Source organism: Cyrtonyx montezumae, unplaced genomic scaffold, assembly GCF_038088225.1.
Source record: "Cyrtonyx montezumae isolate F1298 unplaced genomic scaffold, pur_monq_1.0 scaffold_14, whole genome shotgun sequence".
NCBI classification, from domain to species: domain Eukaryota; kingdom Metazoa; phylum Chordata; class Aves; order Galliformes; family Odontophoridae; genus Cyrtonyx; species Cyrtonyx montezumae.
The window spans coordinates 6560409-6577877 of record NW_027071870.1 but is presented as its reverse complement, the minus strand read 5'-3'; the positions used below and the strand labels follow the sequence as shown (position 1 = coordinate 6577877).

At 42.7% G+C, this 17469-nt stretch overlaps 1 protein-coding gene across 1 annotated transcript in view; it reads right to left on the bottom strand.

Annotated features, from left to right (window-relative positions):
* Nucleotides 1-11698, bottom strand: part of PLXDC2 (plexin domain containing 2) — a 228017-nt gene extending 216319 nt beyond the window's left edge. The window contains exon 1 of the mRNA XM_065731348.1: nucleotides 11178-11698. Coding sequence (XP_065587420.1) covers nucleotides 11178-11286 — 109 coding nt within the window. The 5' untranslated portion in view covers nucleotides 11287-11698. The remainder of the gene's footprint in view (nucleotides 1-11177) is intronic.
* Nucleotides 11699-17469: the final 5771 nt, after the last annotated feature.

Genomic DNA, 17469 nt, shown 5'->3' with positions numbered 1-17469 from the left:
TACAAGCCATAGTGACTACCCATGGGAAATGGTATCAAGCTGCACTGTGACCAAAGATCCCATACAGCAGTATTTCACATACATGAAGGGCCACTGAGCACAGTACAGATTTAGAGGGAAGCCTCTGTGGGCTAAAGTCTCTTCTCAAACTGCTCTCCAATCTGCTCTCATAGGATTAAGCTGTGTCTCTTCTGAACAATGTGAGGGCAGAGTTTTAACTTGTTTTTTCCTAAATTAAATTCTAGATGTAAATGTTCATATTAGTATTTCAGTAACACCTACCATATTTTTTTCTAGAACAGCTTTGGCAAAGACCTTACATATGCACTTTTCTTCAAGCACATACTTCAATCACATTTCTAAGTGCTGTGCCAAATTGAGACTTGCAAAGGTAGCCACTATTGTTATTTTTATAGTAAATCAACATTTTCCTCTGCCTTCTTTATGAAGAAAACTAAATAGATTCCAATTCTACTTAAAAGTCTGAAAATCTTTCCCTAGAACTCCAAATAGAATCTTGAAAATAGAGAACCAGCAACTGTACCAGTGCCAGTTTCGAAGACTAATGGCAATTAGAGAGGTGAATGTAAAACTGCAGTGGATTTATGACAATCAATAACACTTGATTGTGTCATTGCAAGACATAAGCACTTGTCAATCTCTCTGGCCCCAGAGTCATTAAATTTCAGCAGGAATGCTTGCTTGGTATGCACCTCCACTAATCTGTGCCATAACACAGCAGAATAGGGATAAAGTAATGAAATTAAAATATATGCATGAAACACTTATGGCTAAAATGAAAATAACTGGTTTTATTATACAGTACAATAGCTACAGAAAACTTGTGCAGATAAAGCTGGATATAACTTCCTAATCTGAAGACGTCACTTTCAGATTATATTATTATTAGAATATAAAATGTGGCAGCTTGGGATCTGCTTTGTAAACAGGTGAAAGACACATCCATCCCTCACTTTTTGCAAGTTTCTTTTTAAGGAGAGGAGCATCTGAAATGGCAAGAACTACAGCAGTCCCAAAGTCAGTCTTGTTGTCTGTGCACTAGTCAAAACCTTTAGTCAACTCAAATCTGGACTTTTTTCCCATATAGCCTTAGTTCACTTGAAGAAAGATCTGATCACGATTTAAAATCTTATCTTGGGGAATTCAAGAATGAGAAATTACAGTTTTGAATTTGATGCAGCAAAGTGAAACTGGAAAGATAAGTGTGTTATTGCAGAAGCAAGTAGCTCATGCACTCTGATACAGGAATTGCATACTTTTTAATTTAGCAAGTTTGTCACTTTTTCAAAATCACTTTCCTATTTATATCAAAAGTTGGAGGCCTAGCACTAGAGAGTACCTAAGCAAAGTCAGGAACACAAGTTGAATTCAAACTTGCAGTAATGCATAATAGAAGAGGATTAAAATTACTCCAATGAGCTGAAACAACACAAACTCATATCAAGAAAAATATTACAAGAAAGTAAGCAGAAGCTTGTCCCTAGTATGGCAGAACTCAGTAATCTTAGCTGAGACAGTATGTAAACCTCATTTTAAGTGCTAAATCATTTTTCAGGATACATGGCTAGATCAAGAGACTGACAAAAGATAATTGTAGATCCTTTCCCATTCAAACTGACAAGCGTACTAAAGAAAGAGTGCTTCTGTAAGTCATGTATGCTGTTGCAGAAAATGACCCTGAACTGAAACAAAAATCAGTATTATTAACTCTGCAGTAAATGTCCAAATGATCATGCAAAAGAGAAAATGAGCTGAAAAAGCTACATCATAGAACTGTTTGAGCTGGAAGGGACCTTTAAAGGTCACCTAGTCTAACTCCTCTGCAATGAAAAAGAACACCTACAGCTAGATCAGGGTGCTCAGAGCCCTGACCAGCCTGACATTGAATGTCTCCAGGGATAGGACATCCACCACCTTTTTGGGCAACCTGTTCCACTGCCTCACCACTCTAAAACATTCTTCCTTATATCCAATCTAAACTTCACTTTTAGTTTGAAACCATTTCCCCTTGTCTGATCACAAAAGACCCTGATAAAGAGTCTTCTTTCTTACAGTCTCCCTTCAGATATTGAAAGGCTGCTCTCAGCTCTCCACGGGGCCTTCTTCCCATTGAGCAGCCCCAGCTCTCTCAGCCTGTCCTTATAGACAAAATGCAAACATTAATGTCCAAACAAAAAAATACCAACCCCAAAAAATAAACAAAAAAACCCACACAAACACAAAAGCAAACTAAACAGGAAACAAAAACCAGGTAAAGAAAGACAAGTTTTCAAAAAAAAAAAAAACAACAAGAATTAAAAATTCTTTGCTACTGTAAAAATTCAGACTGTTGCCTGTGCTCCTGTTATCTTCTATGGCACAGTATAATTATGGCTACTGCTGTTAAATCATGTGCCTAGAAATTGTTATGGGGTATTGGAAACTGTGCTGTTGATGGCCTGGAGTGCGCTGGGGCATGTGACATGGAGTATGTGGCCCACAGATCCAGGACACAATTGCCTGGATCCTAGGGAATGCCCCTTTGACCAAGGTGGTCCCTTCAAGCAAGGTTCCTAGGCAATTGTAAGGAGAAATTACTATTGCTATTATTTTATTTGCTCACTGGGAAAACGTACATGTTTACAACAGATTGCAGTATTGCCAGTGAAAAAGAATGTTTCAGTAAGGCTAGACACATAAGCAAAACTTAAAGCTGTTGAACTTTTGCTTAGCTTGATGCTTAATTGAAGAAAGATCCCTTCTGTTCTCCTTCCTTAAATGCAAACACAAGAAGTGCTGTACTTCCAGTTATAAATTGAAATTATTTACTATGCAAATTATGCAAGATTTAACTAAGTACTGCACTATATATACTTTTTCACAAAACTGTTTTTAAAGCAAATGGATAACAGATTCACTAAAAAGTCAATGGAAACCAGAACTGATGTTAATCTATAATAGTTATTCACCCTATCCATTTTCTTTGTTTTCAGACTACAGTCGAGATCAGTAGATATATTTTCAAATAGGAACCATTATGTGTTGATACTGAGGTCACGTTTCTGCAATACACCAAATGCTAAGCTTCTAGTCCATAAATGCTTTCACTGCAAATAAACCATAAATCTATTATCTTTACAGCTCCCGCAATCTGGAAAATGTGCTCTCTTTTCATTTAGTTGCTTCATGAATATTATATTAATGAAGAAGCAACCTGAACAAGAAATATGTTATCAAGTGAAAAGCCCCTAACTGTATGATCAAGGCAAGTATTCAGGGGTTTTTATTTTTAATTTTTGATACTTCCTCCTTTCCTGCCATCAAACAATAGGAAGATTTCTACAAGATTAGATGGTCTGTTCTTAAAGCACCTACCTGGCCAAATTCTCAACAGTTAGAAACCTCCTTTAAACCTGGCTAGAAAATTAGTTTCCCATCCTAAGTCGAAATTCTGATCTTCTTCTGATTAAAAATAAAAGGTCAATATTTGCTATAGGATATGAATGAATATGTATATACACACACAAACTCCAAGCAAAAGTACCTTTCAATTAGATTATATTAGGATGTATAAGCATTTTTCATCTAAAAGTCAAAATGAAAATGTGAAATAAAGCATTTTGTCACCATTTAAACAAGAAGATTTAAATTACTTTTTTTGACACTTTCCACTTTAAGGAGTTGACAGAAGCATGCCAAATTTGACATAATATTCTAATTTCAACCTGTTTCATTGTACATTTTTTACTTAGTTTATATAATAATTGACAGTATTGAAGTGAAGTCAGATATTTTTCTTTTGCAGTCTTTTCTACTCTTAGAAGGGGATTTATAATACTGAGTAATTTAAAAAGACTATGTGCATTCTCCTCATAATTTCATCATCATCTTTGATGACACTGTGATTTTTTCAATCTGTTCCCTATGAAGATGCACTAAATAAGGCTTTGTGTTTGTGTCTATTTGTTCTTTACTTAACACATCATGTTATGTATTGAGGTAGAAACAGGGAAGTGGCTAAAAATACTCAGGAAACCTGAGCTGGGCACAATGAATGAGTAGGAAATTTGACAGTAGCAATGTCCTCAGTGCTATAGGATAAACACTACGGTCTCGGTGCAGTGACCATGGTGAAATGGACTTCATACTACACAATAAAATGGCCTGTACACAGGGCCCTCAGTAGACTTACATTTGGCTTCTTACTGTTGATGAAGCCAGGCTTAACAGTGTTGAGTCTGTTTCAAAATCCTTCCACAACAGAAATTGAAGGACGCCACCCCTACCTTCCAAAATCTCTCCTAATGAGGAATGTGATGCATCTCACCTACAGCTCAGCCACATGAACTAATGAACCACTGCAGATGAAGAGGAAGCAATCCCTGAAGCGGGCAAGAAGGGCAACAGGAGGGTAAAGGAGGGATAGAAAAGCCAACTCTGAAAACAGTTAGGGCACAAAGGGATTGCTAACAGTGGGCCCTGAGTTTATATCTCAGGGTTGCTGAAGCTACATTGCAAATACATACTAGAAGGCTTCAAAAGGAGAATCACATATACCCACACATGAAAGCTGAAACACACAGCTGGGGAACGTCATTGAGTAGCTATGCTAGTAAAGAGTCCTGCCAACCTCCAAATCAAATTGAGTCCTTGCTCTCAGATGCCAAAATAACATTTTCCAATGGATTTTGGTTTAAATTGCTGACTCACTGAAAGAAGAGCCAGCAGAATGATGAATTCCCCCTCTTAAACTCTTCACCTTTCAGAAGAGACTGAAATATGATGGATGATACTTGCCTTTTACAATCAGCCTAGTTGCAACTCTTGTGAAGAGTAAAGTTGTAATAATTCAGCCCAGATGCACTACTGCTCATTCAGTGTTTTCAGAAGTCATATTATAATCAATGGGGAAGAAAAAACTTAATTCTTGAATACAAGAAAAAAAATACAGTTCTAAGTACTCATTACTGGATAACCACTGCATCCTATTTTACTTCTAGAGTCAATTGTGCTGCTCAGATGAAACTTCTAAAAGAATCTGCCTTAGTAACTACAGCTGTTAAGGGAAGCTGCAGTAGAAACTACAAATGGTGTTCCATCCTTGTAATATAAGCAGCCCTTTCAAATGGTTTAGTTATATCTACAAAGAAATGGACCATAGCTCCTAGCATTCACCGTGAAACCTACATTTGAAATATTATCAAACTTAGTTTTAACTGAAAGGTTTATGTATTCAGTTTGTGGAAGTTTTCCTATTAAAATCAAAGATTTCTTTCTAAATAAAGATACATAGAAGAAGTGATGTCTGCTTAATGTCCAAAAGCGTCTCTATGAGAACATCTTAATAAATAAATAAATAAAATTTAGCTGCTTATAAAGCAACCTAGAGAGTGTTAGTATTAAAAGATAAGTGCTAAAACAATTTAGAGTAAAATCTCATTTTAAAAGCCTGATTTCATAACATGAAAACTCTAAAAAGGAGCATTTTAAATATCTTCCCTTGTCTACAGTTTCAGAAAGTGTAAGGTAAAATCACATTACAGCCATGCATATTATTGACAAATGAGGGACAGAGGCTTCAAGCTAAGAGAGCACTTGAATTCATGTTGAATTTTATCTAACTGCTGAGTTCAAGGTGAACTCTTACAAACTTAAAACTGCTCACACAGAATGATTCAAGTTAACTAGGAGAGACCTTGAAAGGTCAAACCATCAGCCATTTGCTCCAAGGCAGGAACAGCTCAGCTGCCTTTCTGGACAGAATGACATTTCAAACATGTTTATCTGACCTCTTTCAGTGACGATGACTACTCAGAGATAATCTATGTCCATAGCTGTATCATTTAGAAATCCAACCGTTGCAATTTAAGTCATTATTTCTTGTTAAAGACAAGTTACTCTTGTGACTGCAGAAGTCTCTTATGCACTTGATAGTTGTTACCATGTCGCCTCTTGGTTTCATTCTCTCTAACATTTCTTTCAGTTTTTCTTCATATGACACTCTTCAACTGTTCTATGTATTTCTTGAACTACAGTGCTTGGAACTGAAGAAAATATTCCTGTTGGGATCTTACGACTGCAGAGCAGATCAGACAGCATCACTGTATGCCTTGTATTTCCATACTTAACCGTATATTTCTCTTGATGCATCCAACCATAACGTTTGCTACTTCTCAAACTTAGCATTCAAGTCAAGTGCTTAACCTGACCCTGAATCTGATCTAAGAACTTGCTGCACGTTTGTTTTAGAAGAGAAAAACATTGGGCCGAATCCAGCTTGAAAGAACACAGCTACACACTGATTTTTGGTGAAGGGAGATGAACACGTTACACAAGCTCTTTCAAATCTAGAATTTACAGGGATGTTTAACACAACTGACTGACCAGTGCTGACAGCAAGGAGAGCTAATTGAAGCACTGTTTATCTGTTGGATGAGGAAGAGAAGAGTGAGGAAGCAGAAACATTCCATGAGGACACACGCTGCCCAGCACTCCCAAACATTACCTCATAGCAATGCTTTAAGCTCATTTTTCAGAAGCCACAAACGAAAACAAAACCCACGTGCACTTTGCATGGCTTGTCTGCATACTTTTCCATGGAAAATCTCCTGGGCTCTTTGAGTTCCTGCTGTGATTACGCAATTCTCTGGTTTAGTAAATATGACATCTGCCAATTGCACCACATTATCACTCCCAGCTCAGCCCTCATCAAACCTAATAGTTGGATATAATTTCACACTGCTGGCAAGCATACAACATTTCCTCATACTAGATGAGAAATGCTCCTGTCAAATGACCTTTTGTTCACTTCCCTGCACACAGGGCCCCAGCACACACTTACCTTAACTACTGCCTTCTCAAATTGCACTGGTATTCATTTTCCTAGGGAAGCATGAACCACATTGGGAACGTGAAATGTGCTCGTAGCAGTTGCACTAACACACATACTGTGGCCTCAATTGGTTTTGAAACCAGGGCAGCTATAGATGTTTCTTGTTGCCAGTGCTTTCAGAGTTACAAACAGCATCACTGCTTGTTACTTCAGGGAGCCCAATAAAACCACAGTGACTTTTGTGAAAAACAGAGTCAAATGATGAAGCTTCTTTTATATGGAGATATATAATTTTTTTCAATTCCTTGATAGAGAAAACTAGTAGGATTCAGACCGAGGGTGCTTTAGGTATGGTATCTGTCAACTTGCATAATTCAGACCAAAGCAGCTTTTTGGACATCAATGCACAGTAAATCATAGCCCTGCAGGAAACACAACTCTAGGTCCAAACCTCCATCTCCTGAGGTCATTGCAGGTGCAAGGAACAGCAGCCCTGCTCCACTGGGTCTGAATACTTAAATGAATGTGCTAACTCACACATCATGAATAACTAACTCGCACTTAAAATAGTTTGTGGCTATTCTTCTCAGTGGGTCTCTCTCATTACCTGACATTATGAATTACCTCATCTGCTTGTTTCATGGCCGCAGGAGTCTCTTGTCCTACAGGAAATGGCTTTAGTTAACTGCAAAGATTTTCAGAGGAATGTGGTATTCAGCACAGCAGATGTTGTTTCAGTGTTTTGCTTTATAAGGTTTTTATGTGTTGATAATAAATTGCTGCCATCAATGAAAGGACTTTCCAAATATAAAGATCATTTTGTCATTTCCTATATGTCTACAGCATAGGAAGGTGGTTTACCTGTTATTTGTAATCAACTTGTAGTCAAGGGTCAGACAAGAGCTAGCTTCAGAGTCAAGTGTGTGCTGGGTTTTAAGTGCCTCTCTTGAGTATGGAAACTATGAGGAGGAATATTTACAACCAAACAGAAACATTGTTTTCCCCAGGGGATTTTCAAACCTTCAGTGAACTATGACTATTTCTCTCACTCTAAATTTGTGGAAATGAGTTTCTATGAAAGTGACTTTAATAACTAAGTCAACCCTATCATGGCCTTAATTTGTCTGCTCTGTGTTAGCAATACTTCAAACCACACTTTCAGCAGAAATTATGATTACAAAAACAGGGAAGGAAAAAAAAAAAGGAAGAACCAGGTTGAAAGTTAAGAGATTATTTCTTCAGAAGGAATTCTTGGTAAGACACTTGAGATGCACAAATAGGATTTACTTGTAAATGTCACTGGGATACTTCAGTCATCATTTCTATTTACATATCATGTACAGAAGCAAAACAACAACAACAAAAAAAAAAGGTAAGTTTGAATGCAAAGAAAAAAATAAGGCAATGTATCAGAATTATTTTAAGTCATCATTCACTTGATTCTCCTCAGATAAAATCTACAGATGCTCATCTGTGATGGTGATATTTTAAACAGAGTACACTCAAGCAGTACAGACGTGAACATTTCAGTAGATAAATCCTAAATAAGCACTACTTGTAGTTTATCTCATAAAAGCAATTCTACCTCTCTTTGGCTGGTGATGCTTTGGAGATAGCAGTCCAGTGAGTATAAATTATACCCAGAATATTCTTTGACAGGAGAGAAATAGCAATAACAGCCTCCTGATTCAGACCGTGTTAACTAAAGAACACAACATTTTCCCAGCTTCCTGTTGCAACGTTTCAACAAGCAGCCAGCCCTCCCTCAAATAACCGGGAGCCCTAATGGTTGGGAGAGCTTTCAACAGGGCGCTTGCTTCAGCTCACTGAATTCTTGTCACACGCAGTTCGGTTACTGTCAAACACGCAAACCTTACGTTTAAGTACTTTCTTGATGTAAAGCGTTTTACGAACGCAGAGGAAGCCGGGCTCACGCTGCTGGAGCTGCAGAGGCCGCGGTGCCCTCTGGCGGGGACCCTCGTTCCCCGCAGCTCCGGCTCTAACGCATCACCCATGGGCAGCAGGCGGGCGCCGGCGTGCCTGGGAAACCGCTTCGCTTCAATGGATCCGATCTGATCGTACCCAGGGAGGAAAGCCTAGGAACTTGGGGGGAAAAACCAGAACAGTATCTATGTCTTCCCCCCTCCCCTAGTTTCCGTCGAAATCACGTCACAGCCCTTCGGTGCCATCCTCAAAACCCTCTCCCGGATCTAGCTCTTAAGGGCATACTTAACATTTGCATTTCTTGACAATGTTAATCTCATTCAGTTTCAATACATTGCCACTGAACATACCAGAACGGCTTCCCCTTAAGTATCCACAGCTACTTCAAAGATTTGGTTTCTACCTTAATTCTTCAAAGGTTTTATCTGAGCTACTCCAAAGGGACACACTGGATGCTACACAGAGTGAAACTTTGAATCAGCTCTTTTTTTATTTTGTCTCACAGAACCTGAAGTTGGCTCCCTCCAGTTTCATGTATTATCTTCTTACTGATCAGAGGCAGTCTATATACTGAGATATATACTGTAGAAAAGCAACATATAATAAAAACAATAAAAAACTGTAATGATGAAAATGTGTTAAATGTGACTGATTACGTTAATGACAACTGAGTATTGCTGCATAATGCAAACTTTACGTCCAAGGCAGAAAGGAGAAGACTTCATCTTCACAGACATCAATCTGTCAAAACTGGCATCAGATTGTCCACCTTAGCAGCAGAAGGCAACAATCTCTTTGTATATTTTCTTCAGAATGCATTATATATCAGTGTAACATTTGCTTCTTCTTAACTCCTTGCTACTTCCCACCGTACTCAGTAACACCTCACACACAAAACAATGACAGGAATAAGCAAGCTGCTGGTACAGCTATCTGCTTAGCAACTCCTGGCTCAGACCTTGCTGACTATTATAACTCAATAGCCTAAATGAGTAACGAGCAATGATTCTTTGTCTACTGACGAACTGTATTTCATTTAGTAGGCAACACTTTCTTTTAAAGGTACAATGGCAATAGACTAACAAACTTTGCAAACTTAGTCTGCTGCCGCACAACATGGTCATTTTCTTTCCATACTCTCTCACAGCCACACTTTTGTTTCACCCAATAACACTACCAAACACCAACAACTTCTACTCGGAGGCTCAGGAGCAGCAACATGCATCATGCAATACAACATGGACGGTCTCCTGCTTTTTCCCTTCAGCCCCATGGGAGCCCCCAGCAACCTGCTGAGTTACCTGGTCCTTCAGTCATTCCCAACCTAGCAGTAGGCCCCTGTCTGGGAAAAGTCCCCTCTGTACATGTCTCAGCCAACACTGCAGAGAGCTCCCATGGCTCTCCTGTTTGGGGAACTCACTCCGTGACCTCAGAACTCCACGTTTATACCAGATCTTTTAGGAAAGCAGAAAGGGGCAGATCTGGTACACCACGGACATGTTTCAGCTGGTCAAAAACGGTCCGGTATTCCAAACATAAAAACAGAGCTTTTACAAATACGTATGTATAGATACAAGGTAGAAGCTGCTGCTACAAGATTCCCTGATGTGCAAAACCGAGCTTTTTCTCACTCACTACTCGAATACCTATCTGCTGACGTGCTGAGCTCCCCTCAAGAGCTCTCCCCTCTGCAAGTACAGGAATGAGGGACGCAGAGACTTTGGCGAAGCTCACCGCAGGTGCTGTGTAACACGCACTAACAGGTGCCTCCGGGACCCTGATACCACCGCAACCAAACTTAGGAAGCAGGGCAAACCTCTCGTCCTGAACTAACGGCTTCCACAGCCCCCAAGGGCTGCTCCAAGGTCCCTCTCTTCTCTCAGCGCTTGGTTTTCAGGGAAGGCTGCAAGCTGCCGGGGAAGCGGAGTGCCTGCTGGCTCTCCCAGCGGGAGATGGGGGAAAACTTTGCCTTCCCTCCCATAGTTCGCTGCCGGGGCTGCAGCGGGACCTCGCCGCTGTTGGGAGGGGGAGGGGGGAACTGGGCGCCCTGTCCTCAGCCCCCGCTGCTTCAGGCTCCCGAGAGCGCCAGAGCCTCTCTCGATTCCCGGCTGAGCCCTTCTCCTCCGGGGGCCGAGAAGAAACACACAGAGATCCCGCGAAGAGCCCGGGGAGAACAACACCGGCTCCCACTGATGGTGGAGGGAGGAAAGTCCCGAGCTTTCATTCAAATAAATAAAGCGAGGGGGAGCTCTACCCGGAGAAGCCGGCGAAAGAGGGGTGCAAACCCGACACCGTGGTCCCCCCGGGGGGGCAATAGGAGCCGATCCCCAGTCCGCGCTCCCCATCTCCGGCCCCGGGCCCCGCGGCGCTGCCCCGCCCGGCAGGTACCGGCCTCACTTACCGCGGCTCTGGCTCGGCGTCTCTCCGCCGGCGAGCTGGCAGCGCTCGCTCAGGAACTGGAAAAGTAATAGAAATCCAGCGGCTAGTTTGCTTCTCCGCAGCCTCGCCATAGCACGGAGCTGCCGAGACAACTCTCCGAGGTGCGGGGTGCGCGCCGCTCCTCGTCGGAGGGTGGGGAAGTCCGGCAGGCGGTGCGGAGCAGCCCTAGCAGGCACCGAGTCGCCCTCCCCTCGCAGGAGCTCTCATTGAGAGGCGGAGGGGGCTGGAGAAGGGCTGAGGAGAGGCGGATGGGGAGGGCTCCGTCCCCCCCCAACTTGCACGGCCGCGCCGCTCTCAGTCCAGCGGCATCACTGCTGGTGAAAACACAAGCCCGGTCTCGCCCGCGAAGTGCCAAACTCTTCCTCCTTGCAGCCTGCCGATAGATTTTAGGAGAGCCGCTGAGATCCTCCCTTCCTGGCTCGCCCCCACCCAGCTCCCTTCCCCCGCAGGGTGAGGCTTAGGTGCCTTAAGGTCGGTGCCTCCCCTCGGCACACCGCGAGTGACAAAAACCCCTCCGAGGAAGACGAGCGGGGAAACCTTCTAGCCGGAGCCTCGGGGTGGGAGTGGGGGGGGGAGAAGGCGGGCGGATGCGCCGCGGGAGGGGATGCGGACGGCGGGGCGGCAGGCGGGGACGCACAAGTTCTCCTTTCGGGCGGTTTCCGCGGCTGTCAGCTCGAGGCCGAGGGCAGCGGAGGGAGGCGGGCGCTTCCCCGGCTCCCGGTGCTGCCCCCGCTGCCGCCTCCCGGAGCGCGGCGGGGCGCAAGCGCTTCGCTCCGCTCCGCTCCGCTCCGCCGCTCGGCCCACGAAGCGCCGTCTGCGGGACGAGGGGAGCCGGGCCCAACGTGGCCCGGAGGTTCAGAAGTTGCTTTGTAAAGATACGTCCGTTCCGCGGAGCGACAAACATCCCAAGACCCCTTTACTGACTCCCCACACTCCATATTTTTACTCGGCTTCCGGAGAAACCAGTTTCCTTCCATCCCCCCTTTCCCTCCCCCCACCGCAAAGCGCTTCTCTGTTTTTCTTCCTTCTCCCTCCGCAAGTCAGAGGTGCTTAGGTGCGCTCACCGCTCCAGAAGTGCAAGGACCGAGGGGTCCGTCCTCCAACAATGGATCTACACGCTTAATTTAACGCGCTGTGATTTATCCCGTCCCCTGTGTCAATCTGTGAACAGCGGCGCGGAGGCAGAAGCGAGCAGAGGGCACATCCATCACTCAGAAACAGCCGAGAGAGAGGGGCAGCCGCTTTGTACCCGATCGGCGAAGTACGAGGCTGGGAATTAGCCGAGCTCCCTACAGAGCTGCGAATGCACCTCGCAACCCTTGCTACGAAATATAATTGAATTAATTAGAGTGACAATTAAATTAATCAAATAAATAGGGCTACAGAATGTTCGACACTGCAGATAAGTAATACTTAATCACATAGGAACGGCCAGTGATGAGACCGTGTTCTCCCTCAATTTACCGCTGTTCGTGAGATTAAGAATTCATCAACCCCGTTGTAATTGCCTTGCTCTTTAATGTTTGATGCGCTTATGTGTACATGAAAGCAAAACACTTGTGGTTTTGAGAAGTATATTTGAAGGATGAGCAGAAATACTTGATGTGTAAACAAAAACATAGAATTTACAAGGGCTGCTCCAAAAGTAATGCCTCCTACTTTATGATGTTGGCCCACAGTGTCAGAGGCAGATGGTGGTGGTATGGCAGTAGAGGCTGAACCCTTCCACCAATATCCCATTACAGGTTGTCGCAATGTGGCAGATGGCAGCAGAGGGGCAGCCTGACAGAATGGTGTCATGCCAGAAGTGCAGGTGAAGCAAAGGTATGGAATTGAATTCCACCATGTGAAAAAAATGGCACCCACTGACCTTCACCAGCATTTGCTGAATGCTTATGGAGACCAAACAGTGGATGTGAGCACTGAGGTGGTGGGTGGTGCGTGTCAGCAGTGGCGAATGGCAACAGTAGGTCACCTCCACTGGTGTAGATTTTGACATGCGCAGGATGCAGACTCTTGTTCGTGGCTGTTGAAAATGCATAGCCAATGGTGGTTGAAAAAAAATAGCATTCTGTAGCTGAGAATTTCCTCTGTCAAATAGTGTTATTGTGTTCTTTGTATCTGTCATAGTTTCGTTGGAAATAAATGGCAGGCATCACCTTTGGAGCAACCTCTGCATATTACTATACAATATACATAGCAACCTATTGTATATCTGAAGGCTGATACCAGTAAAGTTTTTTGACATTCAGTGGTATTGCCAAAGTTCCCTCAAGTTGTACTGGAGCTGCTGAGTGGGTTATTGTGCTTTTGGCCTTTGCTGGAAGGAGTGGGAAGTCAGTGCTAAAGATGAACTGCCTCTCTCTGCTGTTCGTCAGCATTATTGTTAGATGAAAATAAGAACAGTAAGAGCTGGAGAACGTTCAAGGCCTGTTTTCATATGCTTTTGTTCTTTTGAAACATAAATTGGCATATTATAATATTATAGTAAATGTTAAAAAAGGCTTGAATAACTCAAAGGAAAAGTGCACATCTTGCTAAACTATACAATAATAAATCCTTTAAGCCCTCTATATATAGTTGAGAAAAGTCTAAATGAGGGCAAGTCAAATTTTCTTTCATTTTTCAATCTGCTTCTCAGTCTTCCAGAGAAGATTTATAGTTTCAGATTTATATTCTTCATAGATGGGTGAAAAAAACTCTGTATGCTAACGATTAGCAATAGCCAACTGAAGCATGCAGCTGTAGATAAAAGTGCCAGCAACATCTTGGTCCTGCTGCCCTAATTTGCAATGCTCCATCTAGTTGTGCACCAGTTCAGCAGCATGCCCAATGGAAGGGTGGCACACAGTCACTGCATTCAGTGCTCCTCGTGCTTCAGGGTGCCCTCCAACAAAGGCTTTATGCACTGTCCGTCTTGTATTCAAAAAGACGATCGGCACATATCTATATCTTGGCATAATTGTGTGTAAAGCCACAAGCAAAACACTGTATTGCATTGAAAGTAAAGCTAACAAGGATACATGTATTAATGATTAATGACAACATCGCACTGCTAGAGAGGCATTCATCACAGAGAAGCATATTTGCTCATTGTTATTTATAAACCAGAAGTAAATTGGAAAGAAAAGCTTCTTGAAGGCTTCCTGAGCTGTATTCACTTGAGATGCAGTACCTGTGATCATTTTTCATTACTCTCAATTACTTCTGTCCTCATGCTCCTCTCACCTGTCTTGGGATGTATTTTGCAGTGTCACTGGTTCCACAGAAATCAACACGAATGTTTTCATTTTTGCCATTAAAGCATATGGCCTAATATTTTTCTCTTCCTGCATAGCACCAGCATCTCTGGATATTATATCAGTCATTCAGAAAAGAAGGGTGGAGACACTCCCCCCGTTCACTGTACTCTATTATCATACTACTTTCAAGTGCTCATTTTCATTCACACATTCATTTAAGTTTTTTTGTTTGTTTGTTTTCTTGTTAAACGAGCACAGTCTCTTCAACCTACATGTCTTCTGGTCTTATTGTCTTTGCTCACAATAAACAAAGTTTCCAGCATTTCTTATTTTAACACTCTGTCACTTACTCAGCTGGGATGGGTACAGCTGGGGCAGCCTGGGGGCTGTAAGCAGTCAGCATCAGCCTGAAAGGTACCTGCTTTTGAATTCGAAGAGTCTGGGGAGGATTTCTGTTTGGTTTGGAGAAAGGAACTAGCAAGTACCTGCAGCATCCAGGAGAGTGAGAGAATACCTCTGTATTCCCTTCCAGAACAAACAAAAGTGAGTTTTCTTGTTTAGCAAATTTGCATTTGCAATTGTGCTGCAGAGAATTGTGCCTGCATATAAGAAACAGACTACAACCAGCAGCACCTTCCTCTGTAACTGAGCAGCACTTAGCAAATTACGTAGCTTCCCAGCTGCAGAGAGATCTAGATAATTCTAGAGTCATAAATAATACTTGCTCTGTCTGCATCAGTCCATACAGAGACAAAATCGAGGATGTGGCCTTTACGTGGCAAGCAGTACACAGCTTGATGCTATGAGTATCACAGATTGAGGCTGCACGTAGACCCCAGTGCCCTGCAGCCAGTTTGGCACTGAGATTCACCTCCCTCCCTTTGCTGATAGCTGAATAGGGCTTGGGAAGGTGAGTAGTGTCACTGCTGGGAACCTGGGTGAGGCAGTGAGTTTCCCATGGTCAAAGTGAGGTGTTAGACCTGTGAATTCAAAGCTCTGCCCAGCTGGCAGCTGCCTTTGACTCTCCCAGTTCAAAGGAGAAGCACAGTGGTTTAGCTGAATCATTAAAGGGCCATGCAAAACTCAGATGAAAAGTATAAAGTAGAGAGGTAGCTTCCTTATTAAGTAGGGGAAAAGAAGCTGCACTACAACCTTAAACAAGCCTTTGTTTTTTTTCCCTTGTTACCAGCTGGGAGAGCTCAGGGTCTGGTCTCTCTGATTTCCTGGGGCAGGTACTGAGGTTTCCTTCTTGGCTGAGTCACAGCCAGGAGGCATCACTGCCAAACTCCCTGCAACTCCGTGCACAGTGCTATATGCAAATGCATGAGTTTGCATAATTGTGATTAATTAGGATGTGCTTATACTCTGCCTCTAAGAGCTGTGTGGTTAATGCCAGCGCAGCTTTGTTCAGTGAAGCTTTCTGCTTATCTCTAGGACAGCAGCATGACAAACCTCCCACATGAACTACCTCACGCTTCTGCCTCAATCTATGGCTACGTACTGCTTCCTAGGGGTGTAAAGAGACAGTTCAGATTCACGGTGTGGTAGCCACTGGAACTCAGTCTCATTATCTCTTGTAGTGATAAAGTGCCAATGGCTGGGGGAAAAAAATTAAAGAGAAACATTTCAGCAAGCAAGACAACACACAACAGAATAATGTCTGAGGTTACACAAGAAATTTAATCCAAACCAGTTTTGATTACTATTCGAAAATTTCAACGATTTTAAGAGTATTATTTATTTTTATATGGTGATGCCTCCACCTTTTCAAAATGAAAAAACAAAAAGCTCCAGCTAAAGTGGAATTATCTGAACTGGAGATGGTTCCACAGACCTTCAATTAATCTGCCTTTGCAACAACACTGATACAGTCAGCAGCAACACTGCGCCAAGCAATGCCTTTGCCTGCTTGTGACCAGAAGCTCTAGGGACATTGCTCAACTTTGACAACCGCAAGGCAGCAAAGCCCAAAACAGAATCAGGGAGTTCTAAGCCCCATCCGTGTAACTCCAGCAAAGCCTACAGCTGAGACTCATTCATCATGCATCCAGTACAGTGACAGCTATAGGGGACCTAAGGACAGTGAAGAACCAGATAGCACCCTGAAAGCTTGTGATAGGGCAGACTTTAACCATATAGTGCTGGTCAGCAGGCTACATTCAAACTGTAGGATAACTGCAACATGCTCAATGACACAGAAGAGAAAGCAAATGGAAATAAAAGTGAAAGAACAAAAGAAACAACCCGATTTTACTAGTGCTACGTGTCTGGCACTGCATTAGGTCATGCAACAGGTAAGACACCTTTATCCTGTCTCATATTCTCATCTCCTTGTCTCCAGAATATAAACTCCAGTGCAAGCTTTTTTCTTTTTCTTTTTTTTCTTTTTCTCTTAAATGCTGACTTTTTCTCTTCCCCTTCTACCCACTTTTTCATCAAACATGCAAGTCTTGCTTTTGTTCTGGCCCAACATACATCTTTGTGGTATTTGCACAGCTTAGACAAGCACACAAGTCCCATTAGACAGCATATGCTCTTTTTGAAAAGCAGTGTAGCATTTTGCTGTATTAACACGTTGTGGCATTAGAGTTCTGTTTTCCCATGCATTGCTCTTGTCCGTCCACTCATAGTATCACTTCTGCCAAGTTCTTAGCAAGAAGGTGCCTGATTTCAAGGAGGAATATTTTAGGGTCTTTCTCCAGCAAGTCATCAAGTCTCCCTAGCTGATGCAGTCTGGTTAAAGACCACAAATTCATGCTCAAGTCCGCATCTTTTCCTCTATGCAGTTTTCATAAACAGGAAATGTACACTATACACGTTGGAAGAGATTTGCTCATTTCCAAAGAGGGAAGGATGAATTTTCAGCTGCAAGGCAGCTCTTTTGTTCCTCTCTGCTCTCCACTTCTCTGTTCATTTGACCTTTGCAAGAGCTTCCTGATTTCCACATACCTGAAGAGCTTGGACTTCACACAGGAAAGGCATACATATGCCCTTAAACCTGCTTGAAAAGCA